At 40.8% G+C, this 14,343-nt stretch overlaps 1 protein-coding gene across 3 annotated transcripts in view; it reads right to left on the bottom strand.

Annotated features, from left to right (window-relative positions):
• Positions 1-14,343, bottom strand: part of LOC115133944 (anoctamin-1-like) — a 106,511-nt gene that overhangs the window by 61,828 nt on the left and 30,340 nt on the right. For all 3 annotated transcript variants that reach the window (XM_065022348.1, XM_029667395.2, XM_029667392.2), the window contains 3 exons: positions 10,537-10,884; positions 3,501-3,599; positions 1,773-1,924 (listed from right to left, as the gene is read on the bottom strand). In XM_065022348.1, the coding sequence (XP_064878420.1) occupies positions 1,773-1,924; positions 3,501-3,599; positions 10,537-10,884 (599 nt within the window). The remainder of the gene's footprint in view (positions 1-1,772; positions 1,925-3,500; positions 3,600-10,536; positions 10,885-14,343) is intronic.

Here is a 14,343-nt window from a genome sequence, read left to right on the forward strand (position 1 = left end):
ACAGGCATATGCCACCACATGCCATATCATATGTCACTAGACATTTACAGTACCAGTCAAAGGTTTGGACACAACTCTGCTAAATGACTTAAATGTAAATGTAAATGTAACTACTCATTCAAGGGTTTTTCTTTATTTTTACTACTCCTACTATAGAATAATAGTGAAGACATCAAAACTATGAAAGAACACATATGGAATCATGTAGTAACCAAAAAAGTGTTAAACAAATCCCAAATATATTTAAGGTTTGAGATTCTTCAAAGTAGCCACCCTTTGCCTTGATGACAGCTTTGCACACTCTTGGCATTCTCGCAACCAGCTTCATGAGGTAGTCACCTGGAATGCATTTCAATTAACAGGAGTGCCTTGTTAAAAGTTCATTTGTGGAATTTCTTTCCTCCTTAATGCATTTGAACCAATCAGTTGTGTTGTGACAAGGTAGGTGTGGTATACAGAAGACAGCCCTATTTGGTGAAAGACCAAGTTCATATTATGGCAAGAACAGCTCAAATAAGCAAAGAGAAATGACAGTCCACAATTACTTTAAGACATGAAGGTTAGTCAAGGACTTTGAACGTTTCTTCAAGTGCAGTCGCAAAAGCCATCAAGCACTATGATGAAACTGGCTCTCATGAGGACCACCACAGGAAATGAAGACCCAGAGTTACCTCTGCTGTAGAGGATAAGTTCATTAGAGTTAACTGTACCTCAGATTGCAGCCCAAATAAATGCTTCACAGAGTTCAAGTAACAGACACATCTCAACATCAACTGTTCAGAGGAGACTGCGTGAATCAGGCCTTCATGGTTGTATTGCTACAAAGAAACCACTACTAAAAGACACCAATAAGAAGAAAAGACTTGCGTGGGCAAAGAAACACGAGCAACGGACGTTAGACCAGCGGAAATCTGTACTTTGGTCTGATGACTCCAAATTTGAGATTATTGGTTCAAACCGCCGTGTCTTTGTGAGACGTGGAGTAGGTGAACAGATGATCTCTGCATGTGTGGTTGCCACCGTGAGCATGGAGGAGGAGGTGTGATGGTGTGGGGGTGCTTTGCTGATGATACTGTCTGTGATTTATTTAGAATTCAAGGGACACTTAACCAGCATGGCTACGACAGCATTATGCAGCGATGCCCTTAGTGGGACTATCAATTGTTTATTAACAGGACAATGACCCAACACACCCGTAAGGGCTATCTGACCAAGAACGAGAGTTATGGAGTGCTGCATCAGATGACCTGGCCTCCATAATCACCCAACCTCTAACCAATTGAGATGGTTTGGGATGAGTCGGACCGCAGAGTGAAGGAAAAGCAGCCAACAAGTGCTCAGCATATGTGGGAACTCCATCAACACTGCTGGAAAAGCATTCCAGGTGAAGCTGTTTGAGAGAATGCCAAGAGTTTGCAAAGCTGTCATCAAGGCAAAGGGTGGCTACTTTGAAGAATCTAAAATCTAAAATATATTTTGATTTGTTTTAAACTTTTTTGGTTACTACAGTATTCTATATATGTTAATTCATAGTTTTGATGTATTCACTATTATTCTACAATGTAGAATATAGTAAAAAATAAAGAAAATGCCTTGAATGAGTAGGTGTGTCCAAATGTTTGACTGGTATTGTACAATAGAAGTGTATTTCATGTCCTTGAAACCAAGATGGTTTTGAGAAGGAATTGAAGTCAATATGTTAAGGTACATTTATAGAGTCTATACAGTCCTGTATACCCTATATTATCATAAGACATAAAGTATATACTCACAAGTGTTGTTTTTCCCTGGAGAACATGTAGGAGAGATGCTTAACATTGTGTGTCCTGTTATCCTCCACGTTGGGATAGAGAGGTTCTGTCACTTTGTTTACCAATGTGTTGATCTTCGCCCCAACACCCGTACTCTGCTTCATTTCATATACCTACAATATAAAGAAATACCTTCAGTTTATAGAACTACAATATCTAGATATACCTTCAGTTTATAGAACTACAATATCTAGATATACCTTCAGTTTATAGAACTACAATATAAAGATATACCTTCAGTTTATAGAACTACAATATAAAGATATACCTTCAGTTTATAGAACTACAATATCTAGATATACCTTCAGTTTATAGAACTACAATATCTAGATGTACCTTCAGTTTATATACCTACAATATAAAAATATACCTTCAGTTTATAGAACTACAATATCTAGATATACCTTCAGTTTATAGAACTACAATATAAAGATATACCTTCAGTTTATAGAACTACAATATAAAGATATACCTTCAGTTTATAGAACTACAATATCATCCTGACCGGTTGCATCACTGCCTGGTACGGCAATTTCTCGGCCTCCGTAATGCACTACAGAGGGGAGTGCGTAAGACCCAGTACATCACTATGGCTAAGCTGCCTGCCATCCAGGACCTCTACACCAGGCGGTGTCAGAGGAAGGCCCTAAAAATTGTCAAAGACCACAGCCACCCCAGTCATAGGCTGTTCTCTCTACTACCGAATGGCAAGCGGTACCGCATGGCAAGCGGTACCGGAAGGTTTTTACCCCCAATCCATAAGACTCCTGAACAGGTAATCAAATGGCTACCTGGACTATTTTCATTGTGTGCCTCCCCCTCTTTTACGCTGCTGCTATTCTCTGTTCATCATATATGCGCAGTCACTTTAACTATACATTCATGTACATATGTACATACTACCTCAATTGGCCCAACCAACCAGTGCTTCCGCACATTGGCTAACCTGGCAATCTGCATTGTATTCCGCATCCCACCACCGCCAACCCCTCTTTTAATCTACTACTGCTCTCTGTTCATCAAATATGCATAGTCACTTTAACCATATCTACATGTATATACTACCTCAATCAGCCCGACTAACCGGTGTCTGTATGTAGCCTCACTACTTTTATAGCCTCACTCCTTGTATAGCCTCGCTACTGTTATTTTACTGTTGTTTTTATTTATTTACTTACCTATTGTTCACCTAATACCTTTTTTTGCACTATTGGTTTGAGCCTGTAAATAAGCATTTCACTGTAAGGTCTACCTACACCTGTTGTATTCGGCGCACGTGACAAATAAACTTTGATTTGATTTGAATTCACTCATTTGAAGGGATGTCCAAAACCTTTTGTATATATAGTGTACCTACAATATATAGATATACATTCAGGTCTACTACATGATTCCATACGTGTTATTGATATACATGTTTGTGCCCAGGAGGTTAACCAGGGCACAAACAGGTCAGAGAGAATGAGAATGGCAAGCATCAGGTCTGTGTCTGAAAACGTTACTAGCTGTCAAAACCTTGATTCCTCTGTCCTTGTTTCCTCTGCCCTTGCTTCCTCTGTCCTTGTTTCCTCTGTCCTTGCTTCCTCTGTCCTTGCTTCCTTTGTCCTTGTTTCCTCTGGTTCTCACCTCCCTCTCTAAGCTCATTGGAGAAGCTTGTAACCGTTACATATCATTCAACAGTTAACTTACTTTTTTCGTGGGCATCTTGAGCTTCATAAACTCTGCCTCTCGACAGAGCACATGCCATGGAGCATGAATCTTCACAAAGCCCACACCTGGAGTTTTAGTCTGAAATAAACAAAAAAACGATTCATTTCATGAAATAAACTTCATTTTTTGAACAATAAAATGGAAGTTTAAGGTTTGGTTGGCAAGTACTGAATGCCCAACCCTTTGGCTATAATGTCCCTTTTTATGCTAGACCAACAACAGTATATGACATGACAGCATCAAGAGGTATGTATAAAGGCAACAAACTAAAAGAATGAAAGAAATGCATGTGTTTATCTCTTGTCTTTAAGGAAAGCAATACATTCATCTGGATGACAGTTGGGTAAACAACGGTCTCCAAACAAATCCTTGTTCTATAGTCGGTTCAATCAAAACAATGTCTGGGAACTGAAGGCTACTTACTGTATGGCACAGAGACAAAGAGACACCATGGGAAATCATGAGAATAATCAGCTACCCTTCTATAGAAACACGTCATCATCATTACAATGAACCCAGGACAATGACAAATAAGTTCAAACTAGTACCGACACAAATAGTATTCCACAGTACTGTATGTTGAACAACATCAACACAGGAGGGATTCACTGTGAAGGCTTTGATGCTGCTGTCACCCAGTTACCCAGAAATGACCCCCATGATATCATTTACATGGAATCAGTGGTTACTGAGATGCTCATTCACCCACTGACATGGTACAGCACAGAGCATCTGTTCCAATCTGCAGCTTCTCCTGTGAGAAGACTAGCATGGCTAACTTGATCTCAAATTCTAAACAACCACCTGTTACGGGCGATCTCAGTTTGTATTGTCTTCAATAGAGCTAAGACAAGCATCATTAGTAACAAGGGATGCAGAATCTTAAACAAAACACAGTCTCTAACTTTGATCTCAATCCCTTGAACAACCGACTGTCTTAACAGCCTGTCACTTTCTATCATCTATCAGCCAGCATCATGTTTGTTGTTGATACAGATCATCAGTCTTTGCATAACATCTTATAAAAGTACCTTGGCCTCTGTGCTGTGTACTGTATGTCAAGCGACAAATGTCACCATGTCTGAAACATTAGGAGTGACATTCTCAACAACTCAGGACGCGGTGGTGTCAGTGCTATCTATAGGCTGAATCAGTTTGAGTACTCAGAGCAGCATTTAATCAGAAGTGATTTAGGAATGCAGCAGCTCATTTGTGAGACTATATCATGCATCCTGTTCCCACCATCACATTGTAAAACACACAGAGCACTCATGGACACGGTTAGAGGTTTTGATAGAGGCAGTCTTGGATCAAAATGTGGTTGTGTAACTAGCCTAACTAAAGGTACGCGGTGGAGCAACCGGGTGTGCAGGTCCTACTTCATTTATACTAGTTTTCTTTGGCCCAACAAACCTTAATAACAAGTGATGCTGCAACAAGTATTGAATTTAGGCGTGCAGATCTAAAAGACATCCAGTCAACTATAATGTAGTCTCGCACTGTCAGACATCACATTGCATTCTGGTTTTAGAATCAGAGACAACTAGAATTTAGTCTCGCACTGTCAGACATCACATTGCATTCTGGTTTTAGAATCAGAGACAACTAGAATGTAGTCTCGCACTGTCAGACATCACATTGCATTCTGGTTTTAGAATCAGAGACAACTAGAATGTAGTCTCGCACTGTCAGACATCACATTGCATTCTGGTTTTAGAATCAGAGACAACTAGAATGTAGTCTCGCACTGTCAGACATCACATTGCATTCTGGTTTTAGAATCAGAGACAACTATAATGTAGTCTCGCACTGTCAGACATCACATTGCATTCTGGTTTTAGAATCAGAGACAACTAGAATGTAGTCTCGCACTGTCAGACATCACATTGCATTCTGGTTTTAGAATCAGAGACAACTAGAATGTAGTCTCGCACTGTCAGACATCACATTGCATTCTGGTTTTAGAATCAGAGACAACTATAATGTAGTCTCGCACTGTCAGACATCACATTGCATTCTGGTTTTAGAATCAGAGACAACTAGAATGTAGTCTCGCACTGTCAGACATCACATTGCATTCTGGTTTTAGAATCAGAGACAACTATAATGTAGTCTCGCATTGTCAGACATCACATTGCATTCTGGTTTTAGAATCAGAGACAACTATAATGTAGTCTCGCACTGTCAGACATCACATTGCATTCTGGTTTTAGAATCAGAGACAACTAGAATGTTCTAGAAACATAGAGGGTCAAGGTTAGTTCATATGGGTTTCCTAGCAGAATTATACATTAATCACATCACTGTTTGAATCCCAAACATTGACACTCATCCACATCCCATCACCACCTCTGCTTCCTTCCTTCCCACTTCAGTCCCGTCCCAGTGTCCCTCCCTCTATTAGATACAGATGTGAATTACTCCCACTTAAATGTCCTCTATAGACAGATTAGTATAGTCAACAGCACTTTAATGATCTATAATACTTAGGGCGCCTATTTTAATCAACTAACTCCACAATGGACAGACGATGAGAGGAAATGATAAAATACCTAAACATTACTCCCCTCTCTTCGCTAAGATCACAAGACAGAGATTATTCTGTATGTCTTCCTCCACGGTGAACAGTCTGACACGATAACCACATGGGAAAGACTTAGATAATAGAATGATGGCTTGAATGCAATTTCGGGACAAAATGGAAAATTATACCCAGATGATTTATAACACAGTGAGTGAATGGCACCTAGAACCAAATCTCGCATGTACCCTGCCTTGTAAGAAAAGTCCACAAAAATACTAGACATATGACGTAATTTATATATCTCTTTCTCACACTCTGTATGTGTGAGAGTTGGTGAGAGTTTGTACTGCTCTTAAAGAGTACAGTCAAGGTATTCTGAGTGATCTTCCAGCTGGCATTGCCACACATTAGTTGCCTGGCGCTGTGTGTATGATTGTGCGTGTGTGTGGATGTGTGTTTGTGTGTGTCTGTGCATGGTGTGATCCTTCCACAGAGCCCTGCCCTGTCTGTCCCTGACTTGGTAAAGAGATCTACCATGGCAGCTGTCATCTTGCCATCCTCAGCACTTGGACCGACTTAGTCTCATATTACTGGACTTCACCCTCATGACATCCTCAGGTCCTGTCCATGACAGGTTACTGTTGGTCAATGCACCACAAGACTACTACTATAACTACACAGGGGTTTCCTTTATCCATTCACTCTCATGACATCTAATCCAACAAGTTGATTCAACGGCTGCCATACTTTAAAATGTTTTTTGTTTGTTTTGTTTTTTTACAAGAGATTCATCTTTTGATCCTGATCAGTGATTTTGAATTCAAAATGCATTGGCTTTGAACAAGAAAAATAAAGCATAACACTGATACTAATTATGTAATGTTTAAAGTGCAGTTAAAAACGAGATTTCCCTATTTTTTTATGATATTTTCACACTATGAGGTCGAAATGACACTAAAACTGTGAACATTTGGATAATGTCCATGTTGTGTAAGAGCTGTTTGAAAAAAAATGCTGGAATTCCCAGCCTGTTCAGGTGGGATGGAGATTTTGGCCTAGATCATGACATCACAATCTGATTTGATTATTGTAACCAAGGACCAGTCAGTTTTTATTTATATATGTATCCTTCTACTTTGAAGGGGTCTCTCTAGAGTCTACACCACATATGTCAGAGTCAAGGCCCGCGGGCCACATCCGGCCCGCAAGAAGGTTTTTTACGGCCCCTGGGATGATCTTGATTTATTATTAGAACCGGCCCGCAGCAAGCCGGCAGCCCGCAGATCTTTTACACGCACCAATACTACATTTCCCACAATGCAAAGGTGACACACCGAGCAGTAGGCTGCTTCATTTCAATATTTATTGGCACAGCAGTCGTCAGCATCACAGTAAAATTAACTTTCAGATACCCATCAAAAATGGCAAAACGGAAGGTGGATACTGAGAACCGGGGGTTTCAAACAAGGTGGGAGTCGGAGTATATGTTCACGAAGGTAGCTGGAAAACCTGTGTGTCTTCTGTGTGGAGAAAGTGTGGCGGTACTGAAAGAGTATAATCTGAGACGACATTATGAAACGAAACACGCGGACAAAAACAAGAATATGGACATGGAACAAAGGCTACAAAAGGCAGAGGAATTAAAACGAGGCCTCAAATCTCGACAGGCTCTGTTCAAAAAAGCCAAATCACAAGGCCAGGCTGCTGTCAAGGCCAGTTTTATTTTGGCAGAAGAGATCGCTAAATCAGCCCGGCCATTTACGGAGGGGATTTCATCAAAAACTGCATGATTAAAGTTTGTGACGAAGTTTGCCCAGAAAAAAGGCAACTCTTTTTAAATGTGAGTCTGAGCAGAAACACCATTGCCGAGAGAGTAGACCAGTTGTCCATCAATCTAAAAGAGCAGCTTGTGAAAAAGGGAAAAGATTTTATTGCATATTCCTTGGCTGTGGATGAGAGCACCGACATTTCTGACATTGCCCAGTTGTCAATTTTCATCCGCGGAGTGGACTCCAACCTAAGCGTGACAGAGGAGTTTTGGCTTTACGTCCTATGCATGGCACAACTACGGGGCATGATTTGTATGAAGAGGTGTCAAGATGTGTAAATGAGATGGAGCTGCCTTGGGAAAAACTCGTGGGTTTGACAACCGACGGAGCACCTGCGATGTGTGGACACAGGAGCGGACTGGTGGCGAAGATACGGAAAAGATGCAAGAGGAAAACGCGACAGGTGAGCTGACAGCTTATCATTGTCATACACCAGGAAGCGTTGTGCGGTAAAGCCTTGAAAATGGAGCATGTAATGAGCATCATCACGCGCACAGTTAACTTTATCAGAGCCAAAGGTTTGAATCACCGCCAGTTCAAGGCATTTCTGACGGAGTTAGAAACGGAGCATGGTGATTTGCCTTATCACACAGAGGTGCGATGGCTAAGCCAGGGAAAGGTGCTTCAAAGATGTTTCGAGCTTCGTGAGGAGATTTGTCTGTTCTTGGACAGCAAAGGGAAAGACACAACACAACTCCGAGACGAAATGTTTCTGTGTGAAATGGCTTTTCTGTGTGACATTACAGTCATCTGAATGCAATAAACTTGCAGCTGCAGGGTCGGGATCGTGTCATCTCTGATATGTACAGTACAGTGAAGGCATTTAAAACCAAACTGACTCTGTGGGAGACGCAGATGCGGAAAGAAAATTTGAGCCACTTTCCCAGCTGCCAGACCATGAAAGAGAAGCTCTCTACCAGTGCGTTCCGAGCACACAGTTGGCTGATAAAATAGGTATGCTTGCACTGACTTTCGACACCGATTTGCTGACTTTGAAGCACAAAAAGCAGGTTGGAACTGCTCGGTAACCCATTTGCTGTTGACGTGGAAAGCTCACCACCAAACCTCCAAATGGAGTTGATTGACCTCCAATGCAATGATGCACTGAGGGCAAAATATGCGGCAGTGGGTGCTGCGGAGTTCGCCCGTTTCCTCCCGGCACAATGCCCCAGCTGCGCATCCAGGCTGCTCAAACGTTGTCTATGTTTGGCAGCACATACCTGTGTGAACAACTGTTTTCTTTGATGAACCTGAACAAAACATCACACAGAAGTGACTTACTGCTGAACACCTCCACTCAATTCTGAGGATTTCTTCAGCTCAGAGCCTTACCCCGAACATTGATGAACTTGTGGAAAAGATGGGACACCACCAAGTATCACCCTCAACCTCAAACAAGTGAACATTACTGTGCAATCACATATTTAGAGTTTTTACTCAGTTCAAGTTTAAAAGTTAAAATTTAATATTTGTTTTCACTGCATGTTACTTCTCCTTAAACAAAGTGTTGTTTTTGATTAATAGATTTTTGCACTTTATTTTTTTGTATTTCAATCCAATTATATTTTAAAAATATTTCAGTTGAGTGGATGATAGAAAATTGCTATTATTGTTTTTCTTTGAAGTAAATTTAGCCCACTTTTGCTAAAATAGAAAATATAGTCTACTGATGGTGCCTTGAATACTGTTCATGTTATGGGGATATTTATATAAAGGAAATTTGTCTTTTGTGTCTGTTGAAAATTAAAGATTACTGACAGAGCCATAAGAAAATATTGCTTTATTTATCTGATCATATTGTAATATATTTGTTAGGTTTTTAGGTTCAATTATTCACTAGACTATATCCTTTAAAATTTTTCAATGAACATTCTTTGTAGCTGATTTTTTTATTTGGCCCTCCGTCCATTTGACTTTGACACCCCTGGTCTACACCAATGGTTCTCAAATGGTTTTTCCTCAGGACAAGGACAAGGATACAGTGGCTTGCGAAAGTACTCACCCCCTTGGCATTTTTCCTATTAGATCTTATTTAGGGGCTTCATAGCAAAGGGGGTGAATATATATATGCACACACCACTTTTCCATTGATTGATTTTTAGAATTTTTTTTAAACAAGTGATTTTTTTTCATTTCACTTCACCAATTTGGACTATTTTGTGTATGTCAATTACATGAAATCCAAATAAACATATATTTTAATCACAGGTTGTAATGCAACAAAATATGAAAAACGCCAAGGGGGTTGAAAACTATTGCAAGGCACTGTAAATCCAACAAACAAACAAACCAAGCAGGTTAAAAGGTTACCCCGGGTTACCCCAGTTACCCTGGTTACTGCTGCAAGTCCTGCTAGCCCTCTATAGGCCGGTTTCAGCTGGTGCTGTACCAAAGTACAATGTATCTTTTGTATACTGTTACATGGTGGGGGCTCAAGGCAAACTGGCTGACCTAAGCCCAAAGACAAAAATACCCCTGATCCACCAGCCAGCTGGAAAACAAAGACTGTAGAGGTGCAGCAGTGTTGTGTTGTGTGGAATACTCTCCCCTCTCTGCCCTAAGCTAACTCATAGCTAACGCTAGACCTGACTGGACATTGCTGATAATATCGTGTGTTTGGTCAAAAAGAACAGAACAGAGAAGCCGTAGAGAAGCAACTCACATCCTCATCCTTCTCCAGCTCCATGCCCATATCCCTCAGGTTGCCCTCAAACTCCTCCCGGTGGAGGCGCTTGTCGTCCACGTGGTAGTCCATGCTGTGGTCTTGGGAGGCCACCTCCGGGTCACCTCTGGGCTGAGAGGGTGGCGCTCGTCCCAGCCTGGCTGTCCCACGGCGGAGGCTCCGTGTAAAGGCGTTGTCAGTGAAGCGGGAGGACTGTCGGTTGGAGCGCGAGCTGCTGGGCTTTTTGATGTGGTAGGTGAGGATGTAGTCCACCCGCCTCTCTCCGTCCTGAAAGTACAGGCCATGCTGACATCCTGTGTTCTCCTCAGGTGTCAGGCAGTTCAGGAGCTGGGGAGAGAGGGGAGGGCTGTGCATTAGAGGGCTGCTTGGGCTAGATGCCTAGCTGAATCATGTGCATGTGTGTATGTGTGTGTGCTGTGCAGCTTTTGCCATTTGTCGTGAGAGGCACAGCATGGTTAATGAGCCAGTTAGACTACTGGGGTCAAGGTGGGGTCTAGCTAGTCCCAATAGGGCTCCTAAGGAATTGAGTTGAAGTGATCACTCTCAGTGACTTAGAACCCGAATGCTGATTTGCAAGACAAGCAGTATTGATCATTATTTGAACTATTTACTTAAAAACATGTATTGAACATTTTGATATCCAAAAAAAGGCTTGTGTTGCTACTCTGTGTGTGTACAAACAATTCAACAAATATTCCTGCTGCTATGTTTTAGGATATATCATTCATTTATATGAAAGGTGTCTATAGTTATAGTGTTAAAATATATTATTCAACTAAATTCAATAGGATTTTCCTGAACATATATCACAGCAGAGAAGGACGAAATACATTTTATAATCATAACAATCAGAGAACAAATGGAGAATAAAATATTGAAAAAATACATGTAGGATTTTGACAATAGTGTAATATGCCAGATTTCTCATCTACTGTTTCCCTGCAAACCAGAAAATATTAAACTATTGAGAGAAAGCTCTTCTTCACATAGAATTGCAATCTTATACTGTGTGGCTTGTTTAAAAGAAGGAATCTTATATGGCCATTATAACATTTACATTTTTTTACACAAATAATCAAAATTCCTATATATCCACTTGGATATTTGTGTCATGATTATAACAACATGCATGACATACTCATGGTTGATCCGTTTTCAGTTGGATATGTACAGTATATGGCAGGTTTTCAGAGGGATATAACAAATGCTGAAATCCAAGCTTGTTTGACCATTAATGTTTGAGTGACCAAAACTCTCTGCTTATTCCTGACCTGGTGGTCCAATAGTCAGTATTATCATTAGACACATCCAACAGGGTTATCTCTGGAACATCACCTATGAAATTATAGAAACAAATATTTGATTTTATGTGTTATAGGCTGATGAAGAACTGCATTATAATGCTATCTGCTACTATCAACATATACTATTATTTACCCAAATGGCAGTTACATAGAGCAATGTTAAGGACTTCCTGAACTACAGTAGCTTATTTCAGGTCAGAGTGCCAAAACGATTGATGATTGCTTGTGTGTGTGCAGACATGTGGGTGTTTCTTGTGTTTGGGTGAGCAAGGCTGACTGACTGTGATCTTTAGCGATCTGGATTGGTTTGATGACTTATCAGCTGTAATAATATTGTCCAATAATCCTGCAGACTATTTTGATAGCACTGACTGACCCAACTGATTTTCTATTTTTAATCATTGTGGCCCGCCCCACATTAATACAATCACTTAATTCAATGACCTAATTTGACAATTCCACCCAATTCCATACTCTACCTCACATGCTCCCGAGTTGCGCAGCGGTCTAAGGCTTGGCATCTCAGTGTTAGAGGCATCACTACAGACCGTGGTTTGATTCCAGGCTGTATCACAACCGGCCGTGATTGGGAGTCCCATAGGGCAGTGCACAATTGGCCCAGTGTCGTCCGGATTAGGGTTTGGCCGGGGTAGGCTGTCATTGTAAATAAGAATGTGTTCTTAACAGACTTGCCTCGTTAAATAAAGGTCAAATAAATTGTGAAAATCTAAGACACTGTTCCATTTGTAACACTGACTGGGAAGATTTTAGGAGGCACTCACTACTGATGTGGGTTATGTGAGGTTATGGGGAGAGTGGAGTAAGTTGAGACATTCAGAATCAATCCGTCAAGGGAAATATAGTATTCTTTCAACAAAGACATTACACAAAAAATAAAAAATGTCGGCGACAGAGAGGGCTGCCTCGCTTCTAGCTCTTAGGAAACGTAGTTTTTTCACAAGCATTTCGCTACACCCGCAATAACATCTGATAAACACATGGATGTGACCAAATTTAGTTTATTTGATACACTGAGAGTAGAAAATATCAGGAACACCTTCCTCATATTGAGTTGCACCCCCATTTGCCCTCAGAACAGCCTCAAGTCGTCAGGGCATGGACTCTACAAGGTGTTGAAAGCATTCCACAGGGATGCTGGCCCATGTTGACTACAATGCTTCCCACTGTTTCAAGTTGGCTGGATGTCCTTTGGGTGGTGGACGATTCTTGATACACACGGAAACTGTTGGGCATGAAAAACCCAGCAGGGTTGCAGTTCTTGAAACACTCAAAACGCTGTGCTTGGCACCTACTGTCATACCCCATTCAAAGGCACTTAAATATTTTGTCTTGCCCATTCACTCTCTGAATGGTACAAATACACAATCCATGCCTCAATTGTCTCAAGGCTTAAAAATCCTTCTTTAATTAACATCTATCCTCTCCTTCATCTACACAGATTGAAGTGGATGACATCAATAAGGGATTATAGCTTTCACCTGGATTCACCTGGTCAGTCTGTCATTGAAAGAGCAGGTGTTCCTAATGTTTTGTCCACCCAGTGTATATTTCAGGATGTTGTGTGTCCCTGGAAATAATCAGAATTCATGTAAATATTACAGTTTTGTTTTTTAATAATTTTAAGCATCTTTTAACATAGGCTAAACACCTAACAAACACTTTTAACATAGGCCAGGCCCTGTTGTTACCTAATATCCCAGTGATAATGGCTTGCATTACGCCTGGGAAGAAAACACTTCAATATGTACAACTTGACATTGGCTCAACCATTGGCTCAACCATTGGCTCAACTTACTCCGTGGTCATTGACTCAACTTACCCCAAGGCAAACAGTTTGACTATATTAGCCCACACAGCTACAAGGATGCACTTTCATGCTAGGTTTAGGACCTCATATTGAAGGTTATAGATACTCCAACGGAAGTATAGAACAATATTAAAATGTTCTACTTTGGTTTAGATACAAGCATCACGAAACCTCTAACACAATAAATGTTCTTGACTTGGTGAAAATTATTTTTGGGGACCTAAACTTGCTTACCACTTTTTCCATGTGTTTCTTCCTTCACATTCGCCATGAAATGATGACCTCTACCTAAATATTTGGTAAAATAATAGATTTTGTGCATGGTTTGCTAAAAACAAGGGGGCTCAATGTACCCTTTTGGTTCAAATTACCCCACTCTCCTCTATCGCTGCTTCCAATTAGTTAAGTTCTCTGTGGCAACTAGCCCGGCAAAAGAGGATTTGGGCTGCGTGTCATAAATTAGTTTGTTTTTGTTTATGTTCCCAAAAAGGTCCTCTTTTCACAAACACACATACACACCTTTCTTGTGCATAGTTCAATTCTTCACAGAGCTGCATGTGTAATGTGGGACAACCTGAAGCAGAGCTGGCATAGGGCGGGCCACGGGTGCAGCCATGGATGTAAGATCCTGCAGATTCTTTTGAAAAATAAAAA

Source organism: Oncorhynchus nerka, linkage group LG9a (genome assembly GCF_034236695.1).
Source record: "Oncorhynchus nerka isolate Pitt River linkage group LG9a, Oner_Uvic_2.0, whole genome shotgun sequence".
Lineage (NCBI taxonomy): Eukaryota > Metazoa > Chordata > Actinopteri > Salmoniformes > Salmonidae > Oncorhynchus > Oncorhynchus nerka.